We start from the raw sequence: 20,707 nt of genomic DNA, 5'->3' as shown, positions 1-20,707 counted from the left end.
TAATCCCTTCTGTTGTTGGCCAAGGGAAGTTACCGCTTGGGTTCACGAGTGAGAATGCTAAGAAACAGAAGATTCATTGCTCTTGCTTTTCCCCCACTTTTCCTGGCTCCACTTTTAATTGTTCTTCGAATGGAGAGCCTCCTTTCCCCCCCACCCCACCTCCAAGAATCACAACCATTTTTTCTTTCATTTGTCTTTTACAGATCAATTTCGTAGCCTGTCAGCTGTTTGCACTTTTGGCTGCGTTTTGGTTTCGTATTTACTTGGGTCCCAGTCATGCCAGCTCTGCAGTTCGCCATGCATTTGCCACCCTCTTTGGAATATACTTTGCTGTCTTCTGCTTTGGGTGGTGAGTATTTAGTCACCATGTAGACAAGGCCTGGGTAAAAATATTTTTAAACTTCATATCAGATTTTCTGGTTTACATCTTCTTAGTCTTAAGACACTTTCTGTGTTATACTTCAAAAACCCCAACAATTCCTAACCAGCATAACCATCCCAAACTCTTAAAGTAAAATGAACCGTGAAAGTATTTGTAAGTGAAGTATTTAATCTGTGGACTTTGTTCTGGAAGTTAAGGCCACACCAGTCTGCTGTGAAGATACCTCTTTTGGAAAAGATGTGTCCAGTTTGAATGTGCCCTTTGAGTTAGGCTGCTCTTTCTGTCAGTGAAACACATTGACAGTATCTTGCCAATAAGTATTAATTTATGTTGCATATTCAGGCTGTAAAGATGTCGTTGTGATAACCCATGTTTACTGATACCCCGATATGACATCGCATTTATGTCATTTGCATGGAAAATTATTCCCTTGCTCTGAACTGCCAGCCCTTCCAGGTCATGTAGAAATTATCTAAATACTCACTTTGTTGTCTTCAAGGTATTCCATTCATCTTTTTGTCCTGGTGATGATGAACTATGGCATTATGAATATGGCAAGCATTCCCAACATCCACAGGTGAGCTGATGCGGCTGCAAGTCTGGAGCTGCCTCTCTGGCAACTTCTCTCCTTTCATGGAGAAGCATGAGGGTTTTTTAGGACCACCTTCTCTTCTCTTTTGCTTTTCTTTCCCAGTTACTTGCAGGAGCTTTGTTCATTCGGTTACAGAAGCAGCTGTAATCTCAATTTGTGGTTTTTGCATTGATATATTGCATTTCCCAACAAAATTCCTGGCCTCAAGAGCTGGCTTTTGCAGACTTAATAATTTATGCCCAAACCTCTGGTTTCTTAAACATAATGAAGTCATATTCTCCTTGGTCTTGTGTCCTTGAGGATCTCTTTTGATAATTCTTTTAAATGTGTTTTCCCCTTGCTGTTTGGCCTTTAGGTATTTTCCACTTATTTGAACTACCTAACTCAAGAATAAGGTCACTGTGGCAGCTTAACTTAGTGATCTACAAAATTAAGTCTTGCATTTGGTTATGGGCTTTGAGTTTGAAAAAGTAGAAAGTACCAGAAATGTCATTGCTTTGAAGCAGAAGCTCACGGCATCAACATGAGAAGTTTTCTTTTCCTTATGCAAATGTCTCAGAGGAAAGAAGACACCTAGACTCCTAAAGTGCTTTATCAAATGAGTGCCTTTCTGGCCAAAAGATATATGGAAATGAAAACTACATGCTCGTTATATCTGCTTCTTTCACTGACTAAGAGGAAGTTCATGCAGAAGAACTACTGTGCTTGGTCACTGAGCCTCCTTGTGTGGGTCCCATGTTCTCCAATAGAGTTCAGCATGTGGGACCTTTTAAAATTGTGTAGGTGGAGTCCTTTGCTTCCCGTCAATCTGCACAAATAGGAATTTTTATTCATACAACTGCTACTTGATAGCAGGCTAGAAGGATGAGCTGGCAGTTCTTCCCACTTCTTTATTTTTATGTTGTTCTCCCTAACAGCATGTGGTTAATCCTGTGGTTTGGTTTCAGTGTGTTACAGGTGATTTCTGGCTCTGTGCTGTGTAGCTCTTTCTGTAGCAGCTGCTGAATGCTCACATCCACATCAGTCTGGGCTGGGGAACGGAAACCCTTTTTTCACTTGTCTTCAGGGCCAGGGTTGTCTGAGGATCTGATGCTCAGATAATCATCTCCCCTTCTTCTTTATCTCTTCCTGAGGCAGCCTCTCTCTAGTATAAAATTTGGAACCATCACTTATGATTTCTCTAGGATTGTTTAGAAATGTGAACCGTAAACAACAGGCCTCTCTATAGCAGTCACTGGCATTTTGCAACAGCAGGATAGGTATTAAGGAAGGAGGTTTGTTCCAGCCCTTCACAGGGTGTATAGTCCAGAAGTGCAGAGGTAATTAATAATTAAAAAAAAAAAAAAAGTAATTGCACAATATTTATGAAAGAAATGCCATCCAGAGACCAGAAGGAAAAGATGCTAAAAATGTGTACAACTTGTCTTCTGATCATTGTCCCTGCCCGGTGCTTGAGGGAAATGCAGTAGTTGCTGATTGTAGACCAGAGGAACCAAGTCTACAGAGGGAATCATCCAATACTTACTTATATCTTCCTAGACAAGTTGTTGTGTTAGTTAGGGAAATGAACACAGTTTCAACAGGAAACTGCCTCCCTCTTACTGTTTTTAGCCAATTAGTCACAATGGGGGAAAAAAACCATGTATACTGCAACACAAATTAAGTTAGTTCGTATAATGTTGCCCACTGCTGCGAGACAGTCTTGTGTTGATTTGAGTCAATGTGAAATAGCAATCCAGCCTGCTGTAAAACCATAGGAGGGCTAGAGGGATTAGGTTAGGACTCTTATACTGTGTTCCACTAGCCATAGCAGGGTGACTCAAAATACATCCACATTATTAATTTTGGCAAAATAACAGTGTATTCAAGCTGCTTGAGAATAAACTTGAAAAATGCCAGTTTAAGGGCTGGACCTGTTCATACTGAGGGCCTGTAAGAACACTGGATCCTTCATAGTGGGACTCAGAGATTTGGCTTTTTTCCCCCCAGCACGCAAGTGGAAGTGAACAAATGAGATGAAGAAACTATGTAGTTTAACCTGCATGCTCCTTTCCCTGGATATTTTCTGCTCGTTTGCTCTCTGGTGAGGCTGCCAGCCTTCAAGATCTATAAATGGACAAACTAATCCAGCATCAGAAATGCTCCCAGCTGCAGCAGCAATTCAGTGTATCTCTCTCTCTTCGCCTCCCTTTCAATCTAGGAGCTTTACACTTAAACATTGAGGCTTATTTTAGATGCTTCGTCCTGTCTGTCACCGTTACACATCTGAGCTGGGTGACTTGCCTTTGGAGGGATGCTTCTGTTCTCCGCTGATGAGAGGGAGCCCAAGGACCTGGCTGAGGCTGGACTGAATGCCTGACCCAGATAAAATAAGATAAATTCTGCTCTAAATCTCCTAAAGAAGCTGTCGTGTCCCCTCAGTCTGCCTTTCATCCAGCTGTTTGCTGTGGGCCACATGACCTGCAGGTTGCCTTGCAATCCATCACTGTCACTCACGCTGCAGTTTATTTGTCCTCAGGGAGGCAGAGCTCATTTCTTTTAAAACCAACCGTGATCTGACAAAGGCCTGGCTCATTTTCAGTCGTCTGCTTGACTGTTCCTCTTGTCTGGTTTCACCTTTAGTTCTCCACCGTGATCAGTCCTCTGAGTGAGTCTGGGGGCACCCTGCTTGGCAATGTGTGTTTACCAGCCTGCCTGACCTCACGTGGCTCAGCTCTGCTGGGTGGGTAGGATGTGCAGTCTCATTCTGTAGCCTCTACGTCTTTACATCTTGTCCCCAGTGAGGCAAACTTCTCCTGAAGCAGGGGACACCAGTAGACATGGTCTGGACCTGTCTGTGTGATGCAAGCCTTTTATTCTGGTGTCCCAGCTCTCCGCTGTGCTAGTTTGCTTCATGTGTCAGTCTGTCTCCAAATATCCATCCACTTTTTATCTCCCCAGTATCCCCTTCCTTGCTTGGGTAAATACAGGGAGAAGTTAGTGGTATGAAAGGCAGCATCTGCCCCACCTAGAGACTGCAGCACTTCCAGTCCTCCCAGACCTCCAGTCCAATTCCTGTTCCATTCCTTAAGATAAAAGGAGTCATGCTGCTGTCCTGCCTAATGTAATTTTGTGATTATCTTGAAAGAAGAAGTTGTCACACTCTACTTGAGTGCTTCATCGGTTGGACTTGATGATCTTGAAGGTCCTTCCCACCTTAAATGATTCTATGTTTCTTTTGGAAGATTGTGTGTTTCAGCATGTAGAGCTGAAAAGATTAGGCTACATGTCATTATCTGCCATTATATAAAATCAGAAGAGAGAAAATACCTCTAACTTGAAATATTTTCATTTCTGGTATCTCTGAGGAAGAGTTGTACATGTAAATAAAGAACATTTACAGATAAAAAAAAGCGGTGGATAATTTCAGCAATGCACATACAGTGTCATCTGGTTTCAAATACTTGAGTCAGACAGAAATTTCAAAATAGTGTGTGAGGGTGGGAACTCTGCAATTGAAATGCCCAACCTGAACTGATCCTATTTCTTCTTTTCTCTACTCCCACCCCCAGTGTGAGGAGACACCCCCGTAATGTTTCAGCTGTGTACACTAAACTGTCAGTTCTCTTTGAAAATTTCTGCCACATCTTGCAACATCGCTTCAGACTTGTTAACACCCTAATTTGCAAAAATCAGACTCTACTCCTAAACAAGCCCAAACCCCATTTGAGTGATTCTAGTTCTTGTTGGTACTTGTGTTGGTAACTGTGTCTTCTGTATGTTATGTTTTTAGGTACTCCTTTGTCGTAGCTATGGGATACCTCACGTTGTGCCATATAAGCCGAATATACATATTTCATTATGGCATTCTCACTACAGATTTTTCCGGGTGAGTGAGTCTGCAAGTTGCATCCTATGTCAATTAGTATTAGCTGAATCCAGTACGTTTTAAGAATAATTTTTATGTTATCTGTGGAGCACCTGCCATTTTGTTGCCCTTAAACTTTTCCTAAGACTTTATTTTATTTTTTTTTTTGAAGGAAGGAATAAACGCTGTTTGATTTTTTGCATTGACACGTTGTTTCTGCCGTTTTCTTGCTAGGCACTGTCTAGTTAGGAAGGTAGAGCTTGGTTAGCAAGACTTCCACCTGGAGAAGCCTACCAGGATAAGTCTGCACAGTCCTTCACTGGTCCTGGAGGAAGGCTTTATAGCCCTGGTGAGCCCCATGGCTGGTGCTCTGCTCCCTGAGAGGTGGGATGGGCAGCTCTCCTCCCACCTTCCTAGGCACAGCCATTAGCTCCAGGTCATCTTTTCCCCCAGGTTCTGATTTATCTTGATGCCCCAACTGGGAAAGGTGTTTCCCACCTGCAGCGGGCAGGAGGGGAGGACTTGGGCAGGGGGTGAGTGGCTGGGTAACCCGGGCAGAGAGACATGAAATCAGCTTTTGCTCGGCCAGTCTTATGGGTTGTCTCATGGAGAAAGGTTGTGGCTGCTGTTTAAATAGCACAGTTTTTTATATGCCATGTATTTCTGTGAAGCAGTGTTTTTCATACACATTGTAGTCTCTTTTTGATTTCACTGAAGCTGTAGAAGACGCTTTGCAAAAATATAGACAGCTTTATATATTTTGTTTATGAAAGTATACTTTTGCCTGATTTTAAAACAGTGTGCTAATCTGTATTCCACTTGTTTAATTGAATGTCTTGAATACAGAGTAATTAGTAACATATTATGAAAAACCTCAGTAAACTGGCACAGTAAGTTACAGATGCCTCTTCCAAACCTCTGTCTTCTTACAGGCAACTGGAGTTTTGCTGTCTTTGTGCATGTCTCTCTCTGTGAGATGGTGGTGGGTTGAAGCATTTAATTAAATTGGGTGGGATAGGGAGTTTTTTTCTGAGACTTCTGAGTTTTTTATTAGAGGAGGGGGCAGAAATGGGAACTCATACGTTTAGAGAAATGTAGTTCTATAATTTTTTTTTTCTGCAGTTCTTTTAATACACAAAAGCATGTCCTGAAAGAGCATGACATACCAAGAAGCCTATAAATGGGATTGGAATGCTATAGCTCTGTGTGTCTATGAGACAGACACAGAGAGAAGTACGAGAGAGCATTCTTTGCTGAATAGTGCATTAAGAACTGCATTGTGAGGCGTGTTAGCTGTCTCCCTCTGAAGACATTTAATAAAGATCCAGCTGAGACTGGGGGTGGAAGAAGAGGAATGGTGTTTGCTTATATTATAGACTAGGTAGCATTTTCTGCTCTTTTGATGAAAAGGGAGCTACTTTTATTTAATGATGAGTTTGAGGATAATGATAGTACTGAAAAATAATACTTGAACTTACTCTGTTATTTGATTTTTGTACTGACACTTCAAGATATAAACCAATTCCTAAACTTCAGTCAAACCTAAAACTGCCAAGTAGTAAACAACTGGAAAATGTGGTGTGGGTATGAACTACATCTTCATGGTATATTTTAAAAGCTAAGAATAAATAGAAATATTGTAGTGGTATTAATAAAAATTTGCAATCCATACTGCTCAAACCCAGGTTAACCTCATAAATCTGTGAAAACCTGTTTTCCTCAGCTGTAAATAGTGTGTGCCCAGTGAAGTTTTATGCACATGTCTAAACTGGTGTGATGACCCAGAGAGACAAAAATATGCTCCTTGACCACAGTTTACCATATGTGAGCAGCAGCTGAACCTGTTGCTGCTTCTCCCATGTTTGATGGTTCCTCATCTAATGCGTGTGGTAGTAGGAAAGCATTCAAACAGGCTCTTGGCTAGAAGGATGGCCTTCGAGTTCTCCCTCAGGACTGCAACTGAGACAGAATCTGTGGAGCAATGCCCATCTCCCTCCAACCTCCCATCATTTTGGGTGAACATGGCTGGGGATGTATATGGAGAAGACAAAACACTGGATTTAAGGAAATCTTTAAGAGGGAGCAAAAAGCCTGTCATCTGCTGACTTGTGTTTGAGATGTCAGTATCCTGTAAGTCTCTGGTGATATCTGATTGCAAGGAAGAACTGTTAATCCACATCACATAGACATGTAGCCAGTTTTAGTGCCATCAGCTTTCCAATGTCAGTTCCCTAAAGTGACGAGCTAGGTGTTAAATGAGTGTTTCCCAATGTCTAAATATGCTATCCCAATATGCTAAAAACTGGCATACCTTGTTTGCTCTCTTGACCTGCTTTGTGCACTTAACAGTTTGCATGCATAACCCTTTTGATGTGTGCTTGCAAATGTATTCTTTTTTTTTGGTTCTTTAGTAATAGTTGGTTGTGCTGTTTGTTTGGAATCCCCCCATTTTGAGAACACAGCTTACAAAATGCAGGTAGAGATGGGCGGAGAACAAGGCAGCTTTTGAGTCATGTTTTAAGTAGAATGGAAAATCAAACTGTGACTCACCACTTCAAGGTTAAGAAGTAAGGAAACTTGTTTCTGTACTGATGAGTAGTTAAGTCTTCCAACTCATGCAAAGGGTAGGTTTGGTCACTGACTCCCACAATCAAAACTGTACTCAAGCTGCTTGCAGCAACTTCTTGATTTAAGAGTGTTTCACATATTGCATAGAGCTTAGGTGAAAAGTCCATTTTTTTTTTTTAAACTACATGCCAGGTTTTAATGAAAACCAGTTCCAGTTTGCTACAATTTAATTTTAATTGCTTCTAAGTTTATATATATTTTTTTTCTAAAAATTCTTTCATTTATATTGTTTCACAAAAATGTGGTGACATAATTTAGGAATTTTCCCCTAACTAGTTTCTCAAATAAAACAATTTATTTTTGAAAACTAATTGTAAAGTAACTGAATGCTGTGCTTCCCTCTTAGTTCAAATCAGTCTTTGAAAGAAACATGCATATTTTATTTTGCTTGGTTTGCCATGGCATTTATACATTGTACCTAGGAATACTAAATCCTAACTCTTTCTCTCTCTTTTTCTTTCTCTTATTTCTTCTTCTTTATGCTAAGAGGATTATGCTGGTAAGTTGCCTGGTTTCTATACAACTTTATAAAAATGGTAATACTAACATACAGTTTAGGATTTTTTTTTTTCTTTGAATCACTGGCTTAGATTGAATATAGCAATATCGTGGCTTTAGGGAGAAACCAGTTTAAAACAAATCAAGGGGTCTTGAGTGGGATTTTTTGGAAACTAGTAATAGACATGGTTTCAATCTAGCAACCTATGTGAACAAATGCCATATGCATATGATCATCTGGGTGGAATTCAGAGGAGCTCTTCACCTGTATGAAGTTGTGTCTGCTTTAATCCTCTGCTTGATTAAGACCATAGAGCTTTTTGATTTCCTTTTTGAATTCTTGCAGTGTCACAGCAAAATTTCCTAATGTTGTAGCTCATTTGGTGATTGCCAGGGAACGATTGTGCATATGTGAGTTTCCTGGTGCCACTCCTTACAGAAAAGAAACTCTGTTTGTGAAAATCACTGCATTGCTTTCAGTCTTCTGTCGGTCTTAGAGAGATCTGAGCTGAATTATCAGGGAAACTCGAGCAGTTTTCTTCCATACAGGTGTCAAATCTGTGTCTCTTACGTGAGTGTTTTGGTGGACATCAATGTGCAGAGGAATGGACATCTTTGCACGTTCGCTCTATCCCAAATGCAGGATGGAAGCAGCATTCTCAGCAAACCGCTTAGAAAGGGATGGTCATTGAAAGAGCCCTCTCAAAAAGCCATATAAGCAGATACTTTAATAAGAAGTGTCACTTCAGGCAGTGAATTTTTGTTGGGTGCTTTGTTACTGGTTTTTCCCCTCTTAGTGGCTTAGTATCAACCACAAAAGAAAGGAACAAAGGTACAACAGCCCTTTTTTAAAAAGGAAATAATACATTTGCTGATGGAAACAAACATAGGTGCGCTTTGTTACCATGTTAAAACACAGTGCCCAAATACTAACTGGTCTTGCGAGTTCAGCTGACTATATTTATTTTCTTGGTTTTTTAAATATATGAAGCACAATACGTTGCCTGCGGCGTAGGTTCCAGTAGCTCTGGGTATCTTTGGTCCGCAGTAAGTCCCCGGAGGCATTACAGCAGGTGGGGTGAGTTAAGGGAAGGTCAGCCAGGTCTCTGTGCTGCTCCGCTGGGCGTTGGTCCACTTGAAAATGCACCGAGATCACTTACCATGGGTTACAAGAAGCCCTGCAAGAGCTGTGATGTGGGAATTAGCCAGAATTCAAGCAGGCAGTCGCTACCAGAGAGCTCCACACATCTCGTGTATCCCAAGGCACCTCTCCAGAAGTAAATACCCTTTTAAGTGAAATGCTTCTATCGTGAAGGCATAAGAAACTCCATTTAGGAGCTTTCACCAAAAGAAAAACCCACGTGAAGCAAACTGGAAGTTGCTTTGGAGGCACGAGTGTGTTTAGTGAAGTGTTTTTCCTCCGTGTGCTCCAGCAATTCTTCATTTTGCTGTCGAAAGCAGCAGTAAGAGCCCGCTGCCAGCGAAGCCGTGGTGGTGTCTCTGGCTGGGCAATCCCCTGGGCAGCGTGTTTCACGTTGTAGTAGAGTGTGACGGTGTGAACTTCTCCTCGTGGCTTCAGGGCTCAAGAGATAAACCCCAAACAAATGTTTTTGCTGTTTTGCGCTCTTGTCTGCAATCAGCCTTTTGACTCCACCTCCTCTCTTAGTGAAATCAGGTCAGTGGAAACTATTTCTGGCCAGCGTGTGCCAGACTCCTCCACGGGATTACCGGAGGTCAGGCAGAGTCTGCTTGGTAAATGTCTTTTCTCTCCTAAGCATCAAAACTTGCTCAGTGCAGAATGTGATACGGGGGGATCCCCATAGCAGGCTGCTGCAAACAGATGCTGACACCTTCAGTTCCACCCGCCCGTGCTTCTGGGCCAGTTTATTTTACTGGGACAAGCCGTGTTTAAAAAATGACATTTAACTGGTACGTTTTCATTTGGAAGGTTTAATTGGGAGGGATAAAACCCTCTATTTGGCATTCTCTGTAAACTGTTGCATCTTTGTCGTCTTGTTTATTTTTCAAGGCATGTAACTTAAAGTAGACAGTTTTGAGTTTGTTTGTTTGTTTTCATTTGTTGAAATTTCCTATTTCATACTGACTTCCAGGGGCAATTCCTTGATTTTTTTTTTTTTTTTTTTTTTTTTTTTCTTTTTGTCCTCCTGCTACGAGGACAGGCTGAGGGAGCTGGGGTTGTTCAGCCTGAAGAAGAGGAGGCTCCGGGGAGACCTAATAGCGGCCTTCCAGTACCTGAAGGGAGCCTACAGGAAGGCTGGGGAGAGCCTGTTTAGAAAGGCCTGCAGTGACAGGATGAGGGGCAATGGCTTCAAGCTGGAGGGGAACAGATTTAGACTGGAGATTAGGAGAGGGTTCTTCACTGTGAGGGTGGTGGAGCACTGGAACAGGTTGCCCAGGGAGGTGGTTGAGGCCCCATCCCTGGAGATATTCAAGGAGAGGCTCGACGAGGCCCTGGGCAACCTGGTCTAGTTGGGGGTGTCCCTGCTGACTGTGGGGAGGTCGGACTAGATGGCCTTTGGAGGTCCCTTCCGGCCTGGGCAATTCTATGATCCTATGATTCTATAAAAGTTGGTCACTATGGTTTGTGTGTAGGAGGTACAGTGCAGCTACAACCTCAGATTAAAATCTTAGCCAATATATAAAACATAGAGGGAGGAAAAAAAATCACACCACGGGTAAATCGAGCTCTGTGTTTCAGTGCTAAGTTCATAACCGTAGTGCTTAGTAGGACAGATGAAGAGGAAAGGATGTGGAATCACCGCTCTGCATGTGGCTGCAAAGCAATTGGAAAGTGTTCAAATATAAGGGAGTTCAAGTCATTTCGACTTCTTAAACGTGTTTTATTTCAAATGCTTCCTTCCTCAGGGTGGGGCTTCATGCTTCATCTGTAAATGTAAGCACAGTAGATATGTTTTCTTTTTAAATTCAACCTAATAATTTGCCCCGCTCCAATAACCTGTGCATCTCTCAAAATCTGGGAGAAAGAAAGGTTATTGAAAGTTTTATAGTTTGTTTTTTTTAACTCCCTTTCTTTTTTGTAGCACTACTGACTTCCCCAGTAGAGTCTAAGGTTTAAAATATTATCATGTCAGAAACAGTTGACTATATGTGATATGATGCTGGATTTTATGTATTAACTTAATCAGTGTTTTATTGCTGTTTAAAACTAGAGCTTGCCTCAAAGGCTGAATAGAAATGACAATTCAATACTGGGGTATTGCCAAGTTGCAATAAACAAAACTCACATACATATTTAGGAAATTATGATACTATTTTTCCTGTCTAAATTAAATGTATTTTTATTATCTAATTTTTAATATTGTTTCAAGACTTGCATCCTTGTGCATTGCTTTGGAAATATGGGGGAAAGGACTGTTTTTCATACTGAAGAAACAAAAACAGTCTTAGCCTTGCTCTGTGTGTGTGATGAGGAGAGATCAGCGAGTCCTCAGAGCAGAGTGGGACAGGTATGGGTGTGAGAAGATGGGGTCCCTCCACACCCCAAAGGGGTGCCAGAAGGAGGGAGAGCTCTGCTACTGCCGTTTTGTCATGCTCTGCCCTTTTCTCCAGCAAAAGCTTGGTCCCCCAGTGAGATCAAGTCAACAAGGGAACGGTAGATGGGTGAGGGAGCAGGAAGATGCTCCCTGTTCACCTGAAACCTTGCTTACCTGTTGTGTGAAGCATTTAATGATATCTGATACTGACCTTGTGAAAGATTTAGAGGGTGTCATCCCATTGCCACTGGTACAGCAGGTTTCCACCTTCCTGGGTAATGTATAGAGGAGGTATGTAGATGTGTAATACGATGGTAGCGGGAGAGAGACCTGAAGGTATCTCAGATGCACTTTGTGGGTCTCCCACCAGCTTTACTTTTGTGCTGGCATGTCTCCTCTGGAGTTGGGATTTGAGGGAGGCAGACGGTCCATCTTTTCTGATTAAAATGCAGGAGAGGCTGAGTTGTTCTGCTGGTTTACAGTGTGCCGTCAATGAGGCGATGAATTCCTAATATAGACGAAGAGAACCTCTCTCTTCTCTGTGTTTATACGGTGTGTGACTTCAGCGCAGGCTGCACTTCTGCTTCCCTCCCTTAATCAGCACATCAGGATTGTTTGCATTTTGGTTCTCCCTGGCTTACGGTGGAGGGCCCAATTTTCTAAGGCAAGTGTCTAAATTTAGGCACTTGAAGGCATACAGTTTTGGCTCTGAGCCTGAGGCTTAAAGTTACCCACTTCAATATTGGCATAAAGTCCTGGCCGTAAGAAACATATGCAACAAATTGAACTCATTTGAAACAAGTGTTAATATTCACCCATAAAGCTAAAAGGTCAAGCACTGACAAAATAAAAATCTGTGTTTATTGCAGTCGAACTGCTAGTTCGCCAACAGCCTCTGTCTTTCTTCAGGATTAAAAATACCTGCTTTTTTGTATGCTTAAAGGTTGAGATTTATGTATCTTTGAAAGCAAACCTAAATTTTGTCTGAATGGGAAAAATCTTTGAGGAACAGGATGTTGAAGGTAACAGTGACAACAGCTTATAACTTTTCTTGAAAGATGATTTGGAATAAAAATTAGAGCGACTATTTCAAAATATTGGGAGTTTTCTGGAAGGTGAAGTCGTCGTTGAATTCATCCATTCCTGAGCTTCAATCAGTGGTCTGGGTGACCCAGGGAGAGCTGCTGTACAAACCAGTGTGTTTACAGTTGTAACACAAACCTGTGTATATTTAAGCTTGTTCTGGATTTTATGTGCAAGTTTTTTTACTGACTTTTCAAGTAGAGCCTGCTGAAAGGATAAAAACAGTTTCTGATTAAGAAATTGGCTGATACTGCATGTTCTCTGTTTTTGGGTAGAAAATGCAAATTAACCACAGAGAATTACATGTGGACTCTTGAAAAAGACCAGCCATATTTAGTATTAAATAAAAAGACCACTTACAATGAAATAATGTCTTTTTCCAGTGTTCTTCTGTTTACCATGTTTAGCATACTAATTATCTTGAAAATCAGTTTGATTTATCATAGTGGGATAATTGAGATTGCAAACATCTTATCTTTGCCATTGGATTTACATTTGGTTGTAACCAATAGCTCAATTTTAGTCAAGGATGACTCAGAACATCTTGAAAATCTCTGCAGAACATGAATATTTGACTGTTATTTTAGACAGAGATATCATTGAATGAAACTTTTCCTTTTTTTTTGTCTTAACTTGAGAAATACAGTGCTCGAACTAGAAAAAATCTTCAACATTTCATTGGATTGCTGGAAGTATATTATAATGTTTAAAATAGTCATAATATTTGGAGTAATCAACTATATTTCTTTAAAAAGATTCATATACTGGTCAAACTCTGTAAATAGCACATACACAAATTCAGGTTTTAATTTCCATGTTGAAGACAACGTTTATGTTCAAGCAGAAACATCTGTGTGGTTTATGTTGATACTTTATCACCAAACTCGGAAACAATCCATTGTATTAATCCTCAGAGAAGACAAATCTCTTCTGTGGAGCTGGTTTTACATATAATCATCACAAATAATGCTTTGAAAATAACGAGGTATCCTTATCACCCATTACGACCTCCTGGCTATTGCAGTTGTGAAGGTCTCTTAGGTAGTGCAAGTTCTGGGCACCCTGTGCTGGTGGCCCCAGTGGCAGAGAGATGGGAAGGGGCAGTGTTAGCAGGTGCTTGTCCTTCACTTTGCCAACCATGGGTCCTTCCAGATTACAGGTGTTCAAGGCCAGGTTTTGTGTTTAGGACTCCACAGCTCTTAGAAACTGTATGTGGACCACAATTAGCCCTGGAGTCTCTGCCTATGGGGACAGATTAGTTGTCCCTGTGGTTTTCCCCTGATCTTTCTTCTTAAGTACCTTTGAATGCTCCTGACTGTGTCCTTCACCTTCATGAGGACCAGCTCCTGACACCACCAAGCTGAGTTTTGCCTTTTTTCTATTCCTTAGCTGCAGCAGCTCACATTTGTTTACAGTGCTAACAAGCTCCATAAAGCTGGATATGGGAAGTATAAGCAACCCTACTGAACGTTGTGGTTATTTCTGTGCTGTCTGGTTGGCCCCCAAGCTGCTGGGCTGTAGCCTGTAAGCATGGCTCAGGTACAGCTACCTCATGTTTTTTGGGAGGCTCCAGGTTCCCACGTGCCCAAACACTCCCAGTTGGATGGCACATCTTGGCCGGGGTGTCCACAAGGAGGTTGCATGGCCAAGAAGCAAGTGGGAAATTCTGCTGTGCTGACAGCTCTTCTGGTATTTGCACGTAGTCCTAATTGATTGGGCTGTTCACTTGGGGAAATAAGCATGTGTATCTGCAGAGTTCAACAGTTTTTTTAGGGCACTGAGGAGACAGGCAATAGGAGAGTAACAGTAAGGAGATCCAGAGTTATGTTACAGAAGCATTGCTGGATTCTAGCGTTGTGTTGTACAGGGCTTAAATTTGGTCTTTGCCTGAAAGCAAGCCCAGTGGACTGCAGAAGCTGGTATTTCCTGGTGGCATGATTTCTTCTGAATGACAATTTGCATCGCTGCAGGATGGGGAGACATAAAGTAAGGCTTTGTGCGGACTTAGCAATTAAAAATTCCAGTGCAAGTTACTATGGGGTTGTTTTGAACCCAGGCAATTGTCTTATGCCTGAGTTCCTCCTTCAGTTTTAATTGGATGTTTTCCACTTGTTGCTAATACAGTGATGCCTTTTAAAGGGATAAAGACGTTCAGTAAGAAAGTTGGGAATGATTTGTATTACAAGACACGTAACTGTTGTTCCTGTCTTTGTTTTAGTCCGCTGATGATAATTACACAGAAGATCACAACACTTGCATGCCAGTTACATGATGGTAAGAAAAGGAACCTCTTCCCATGTCCTGAAGACAACTTTTTTATTCGAGCACATTCTGTGTTTGAGTTACAGAGTGGATGAATGTAGTTCAGCGAGTTGCTCCGAATGAAGAAGAAAAATGCTTTGTGGAGGAAAATGAGAGAAACTTCAAGTTTTGAGCAGTTATCTAGGATCCAACTGTTTTTGCAGTAATGAAGACGACTGTTTTTCCCTTTGGGGGCTCTGCTTTCTTGGGGCCCAGTTTGGATTTTAGCTAGTACGGTATCCACTGTTCATATGCTACAGTGCATTTCCATTAAGCTTTTTGAAGCTGTTCTTGATTCTAAAAGATCAAGAATTGTATTTGATACATTAATGTCGTTCATGCAGTTAATGTCGGTGCAGCAAAACCATGCTGCCACTGATATATTCAGAGATAATATACCCCATCAGTTGTGAGAGATGGAATTCAATAGCTTTTTCTCAGTGCAGGGAGAAGCACAGTAGCAAGCAAAATAGCATTGTCTTCAGTCTTGTGCTGTGCTGTGACAAAGGACACTATTATTTCCCAGTAAAATGCCTGTGTTTAGTACAGGGCAAAGGCTAGAAATGTCAGTTGTCATCAGATCAGTACTGTTACTGCTCACGTCTCCTGATGTTGCAGCGTGAACTTCTGATGGTCGGAGGCCCATTGCATGACAAGCTGTGGGTGACTGAGTAGCCTGCTATGGAGCTATTATGATCTAGGATTTAGGTGGTGGCCACACCACACTGCAGAGTGCAGGGACTAGCACTGCTCACAAGCCAAGTTTACACAAGTGGGTCTAATGCTTTTAGCTATAATGGGTGCAGCTTGAAGCTCTGCTAATTGACCTTGTCATCGACATTCATGTTGCTGGGGCTCCTCTGCTTCTGTCATTTAAGCTGACCAGCTCAGGTATCGCTGGGTGCCACACTGGTGTGCAGCCTTAGATGCACACCTAGAATATTGAAGGTAAATAAACAGACAGAAGGGAAAAGATAACAGCAGAGGCAGGAGCATTATAAGCAAACCAGAAATCCTACGGATTAATGATGCTGGAAAAGGCTCATTACACTGTGGACACCCATATATGGAGCAGTTCATATAGAGGCAGCTTGCAGTTCAGGCATCAGTGACAAAGCTCTATTTGTAAAAATTTAACGCAGCTGCCCATAAATGGGAACAGACAAAGAAAATACCCAGCCCTTTAAGTAATTAAGAGCTTAATTGTTTCCCTGGAACTCACGCCCTCCCAGTATTTACAAACTGAAATAGCAGAGAGAGAATGGAAATGAACAGCTTATCAGCAGTCCTTTCAGGAAATGCATCTTGTGTATGTGTATCGGTAATTATGGCCAGTATGTTTAGAACAGTAGTGTTAATTGATGCCAAGCCCCTGATGTTGTGAAGATGTATATATGCACGCTCAGCATCATGTGCTGTGACTCATCCCGTGGTGAGTTGTTCTGCTGGAGCCAGTGGGATTCCTCACAGTAAGTGCAGCTAGAGCTTCAGAGTGAAGGTTTTGAGATATTTGCTACGAACAACATCTGTTTACGCGCTGGCCCTTGTACAAGAGTTTTTCATAGTTCTCCTGGGACGGCGAGTCTGGGCTCTACCTCTGGCCACAAAGGTCTCGTGCGCTCAACAGGAGGTTGCCCTTCCAGTCTGGACCTCGTACAATCCCAGATTATTACTGGTGTGTGTGTGTTTAAGCTTGCTCCAGCAGCAGGCAGCCAGGCTGCTCGTTCACACCACTGGAGCTTCTGTTTCCTGAGAGCCCGTTTCTCTTCCACTGCCCACTCCTCCTGCTGTGAAATGCTCCATTTCTCACCAAGGAGCCAGCGGGAGGCTCGTGCTTAAATGAGCCAGCGGCTTCTGGGAACAGAGGTTTTTTCCAGCCCAGGACTGTTAGCAGAAGCTGCTGGGGGTCGCTGCCAGTTGGTGGCATTGCCAGTTGCATTGTGTGTGTGGGAATACCGTGGCTTGCTCTTCCTGAGTGTAGCAAGGGCGAGGAAGAGGGAATGAGGTAGAGGTGGGGTGGAACATGACCTAGAAGTTGGGAATTGAGCTGTATTACAACTCAAAGAAATCTTGATGTGACAAAGAAATCTTGAAGCACATGGCTTTAGGAAGATGTCTGTGGGGTGCAAACATAAGGCTTTAAGGGTGGCTTTCACTGCTTGGCTTTTGGAAAGATCTAACCTGACTTTTCTTTCTTTCTAGGAATAGGGCGACAAGCCGAGGAACTCACTGCTGAGCAAAATCGGCTTGCTGTAAAGTAAGAATTTAATTCCCCTGGTTGTCTGTATTTAATTTCATCCAAAGAAGTTTAAGGTTTCAGTTTATGTTGGTTCTTTTTTTCTTTTTTCCCTTTACAATGTGAGGACCAGCTCAGTGGCCCAGCCATGACAATTCCTGCTTCTTCCCAGTCCGTGATAAGCCAAATGTCCTACCTGCTTTTTCTCTTTGCTTGAGCAATTTTGTTTCTGTAACGCTGTTGTCAATGCCCTTCTTAAGCAAACGTAGCTTCTTTGCTATGTTCCTTATTTCTTCAGTCTGGGCCTTCACCTCTATCACCCTTGCATGGGTCAGTAAAGCACTGAAGTACTTGGCAACATCTCACAAATATAAACTCCACATGCAACAAAATTAGTCTTTGCTGAATCAACTCCTTTATATTCAGGCTAAGACTGTACTATATGGGCTTTTTGGCTATTCTCTTCATCCTCTCTGTGATATGTTATTTTTGCATGTAGAACACTCCTTTGTCAGCGTGTCACTCTATAGTAAAAATCCATTTTGGTTTGATTCTGACACTTCGAGTACTGATTTTCTTTGCCATAATTTTTGGACACTGGATTTTTATTTTTCCTACCTCCGTCTGAAATATTAATGCTCCTAGTCCTTCATGTTATGTGACTAGTCTTCTAATTTTTCAGAGGGAGAGAGCATATTAATCATATGTTTGACTGCACTGGGTTTTTTTCTGTTTTATCTCTCAGTACAAGTGCAGGATGCAGGTGAATTCTTTTACTTTTTTTAAATAAGAATTAGTGTTACAGAATTAGCCATAGAACCATAACTGCTTTTCACCATGAAGTCTTTGCTTAAGGACAAGGAAATTGTTTCCTTCATTTCCAAGGCAGATGAGTCAGCCATCAGAAAATCTGCCTATGACCTTCTAAAAGTAAGAAGGGAGTAATTTCTTGAGAAGCAAAAATCCTGTAGAAAGACTCGTGTAACTTTTGTTGTGACCCATGGCTTTGTGTCTATTTTTAAAGCTCACAGCATAAAGTTTAACTGCACTGGGCCCTTGTGACCATATGATTAATTCTAGTCAAATTCTCACCAAACGGGCTTTTTTTTTTTTTTCCCTTGTACAGTAGATGAGCTCATAATGGAAAAATACGTGCCAATAGCTCAAGTGTCGGTGGCAGACAAGTCATAACTGAAGAGCTTTAAATCCCCTTTGGTAATACAGCCTTTTGTCTTCCCTCCTGTTCTTGGTTTGTTTTTGTTTCTCACTCATCCTCTGTGCATTCCTTCGTGCATTGCTCATGTCTCCCCACCCACCAGTGTGCAGAATCTAAGTTGAAACTAATTACTTTAATCTTACAGTAAAGCTCAGAAGTCCAGATCATGGACACAGTTTTGCAGAGCAGAAAGATGAGCCTTATCCCAAATTGTTTGCTGCATCTTTCTGTGAAATGCTTTCACCAGAGAACATATCATTCAGGCACTAACATCTACAATAACCAGCAGGATGAATGCAGAAAATCCTGGCTAAGCTAACTGTTTATTCAGACTAATTCTGCTTCAGAATAAAAGTAGGCAACAGCAAATGTTTTACTGTTGCTTAGTGTTTCTGCTGGAAATCTATGTTTTGCTCTGAAAGAATTTTAAGTGGGTTGTGGTTTATGCGTGTCCATCTGTGCCTTGGATGGGAGAGCCCTGAGGCAGTGTGCCCTGGTTTCTCTTCTCATCTGGGGGCTCCTCGTTTACTCGGATGGTGACTATTAGCACTTTCATGGAGAACATCGAGTATCTCAGTGCAGAATTTGTATGTTGATGTTTTCTGCCACATAAATAAAGCGTGCCCAACAATTTACAAATTGCACGACTGATGAGAGGCCTGTGCATCTCTTTTTTCCATCCTACTGATCTGTAGCAAGGACAGTGGATCTTCTTCGTTGAATGTGAAACCCCCAAAGGAACTTCTGGGATATGCACTTGCAAAATGGAAATAACGAACACGAAGGACTTTCTTTGACTTTCATCTTCAACTGTCTTTTGATTTATGTGTTTTTTTCCCCTTAGTTCCTTTTCCTGTTCATGATGCAATACAGGCAATTACTTCCTTTATTTGCACAGTAGGACAGAGTGCCTCTTCATTCTCTTCCTCTGTGTCTCACATCACACTTCCCATTTTTCAAAAGGCTGAACTGAAGGGTGGGCGAGAGCTCCTCTCAGGCCTGAGAGCCCAGGTCTTAAATGCTCCCTGCCCAGTGGTTTGCAGAACAAGGCAAAGTTCTGCACTGCACAGCTTGGTGAGACCAGAGCTACCCAGCTTGTGGTCTGCCAGCCGTTACTGGTCTCTGACACACAGATGTCCAAAAACACTTACCAGCTTCTCAGTCCTGGTACCTGTGGCCTGTTCAAAATGCACAAGTCAATTTGAGAGCATATTTAAATTTATGGCTGTTTTTAAGTAAAATGTTTCTAGTAATAAGATTACACCTTTTCAGATCAGTAGCATTCATTCACCTGTAGCTTAAGCACTTCCACGTTACCCTTGTTCTGACTGCCATCTGCCAGACATCACTGGGATATGAGAGAGGCTGTGCTTCAACTTCTCCAAAACAGATCTAGTGAGCTTTCAGCTGGGGAGAGGGTGGTAGGAGAGAGGTGGGGACTGAGGCAGATAGGACAACAAAAAGCATTCGTGAAAGCCTTTACCGTGTTTTACCTTGTTTTGTTTTGGTTTTGTTTTGTTTTGTTGTGTGTGGATGATTTTCACAGGACAAGACCTTCTTTACTAGAGTATTTAAGCTATCTCCTCAATTTTATGAGCATCATAGCTGGGCCTTGCAGCAATTACAAGGATTATATAGCCTTCATTGAAGGGAGGCATGTGCACATGAAACTGTTAGAAGTGAACTGGAAGCAGAAGGGTTATGACAGACTTCCTGATCCTTCTCCAACTGTAAGTTTTAAAATGACAAAGATTTATTGCAAAGGGCAGGAGAGTACAGCTTTGTACATGATTCTCATAATTAAAAAATAAGAAGAAAATCCATTTTTGGATTATCTTCCCAGTAATCGTTACAGTGGGTTTTTTTTTTTTTCTGTGAAGTGGCTGCTGTTTTTATCACAAGGTCAGGGGTGAAGGGGCTGGTGTCTTCCTCTTGAATTCCCCAAATGAGTTTGGCTTGCAAAATGGGTCATTGGTTAACGGGGGTTCTTTGTGCAGCGATGGGAACGGTCCGCAGGTTCTGACAACAAGGAGTGGCAGTTCAGCTCTACACAGAAGAGGAAATGTCAGGAAAAAAAAAAAAAGTCAAATCTCACCCATAGTGCAGGAGATGGTACAAGTACATGAATCATGGCTAATCAGAAACTGCAGCTTGTCCAGGTGCTTTGAAAGAGAATCTCACACTTTAAGAAGACCTGGAGGTCATTTTTCACATACTATTAACGCTAATTTTATTTTATATATTTTTAATATTACCTAAAACCTTCTTATGAAATTACCTTATTGTAAGGCAGGATAACACAGCATGAGAACCAGATTTTTCTCTCTTGTCTTAAGGTGACACTGAATGTGTCTTAAGCTTTGTGAAGGTGTGCAGAATGTCTCCTCTGAAGCTGAGTATGTGCCAATG

At 41.8% G+C, this 20,707-nt stretch overlaps 1 protein-coding gene across 1 annotated transcript in view; it reads left to right on the top strand.

Moving 5' to 3' along the window:
• Positions 1-231: 231 nt before the first annotated feature.
• Positions 232-20,707, top strand: part of MBOAT1 (membrane bound O-acyltransferase domain containing 1) — a 33,527-nt gene continuing 13,051 nt past the window's right edge. Inside the window, exons 1-7 of the mRNA XM_014940724.1 lie at positions 232-349; positions 882-959; positions 4,747-4,842; positions 7,937-7,948; positions 14,764-14,819; positions 17,049-17,103; positions 19,845-20,028. Of these exons, the coding sequence (XP_014796210.1) occupies positions 910-959; positions 4,747-4,842; positions 7,937-7,948; positions 14,764-14,819; positions 17,049-17,103; positions 19,845-20,028 (453 nt within the window). The 5' untranslated portion in view covers positions 232-349; positions 882-909. The remainder of the gene's footprint in view (positions 350-881; positions 960-4,746; positions 4,843-7,936; positions 7,949-14,763; positions 14,820-17,048; positions 17,104-19,844; positions 20,029-20,707) is intronic.

This window comes from Calidris pugnax, unplaced genomic scaffold (assembly GCF_001431845.1).
Source record: "Calidris pugnax isolate Ruff unplaced genomic scaffold, ASM143184v1 scaffold8, whole genome shotgun sequence".
Taxonomy (NCBI): Eukaryota; Metazoa; Chordata; class Aves; order Charadriiformes; family Scolopacidae; genus Calidris; species Calidris pugnax.
This window is presented reverse-complemented; position numbering and strand designations above follow the sequence as displayed.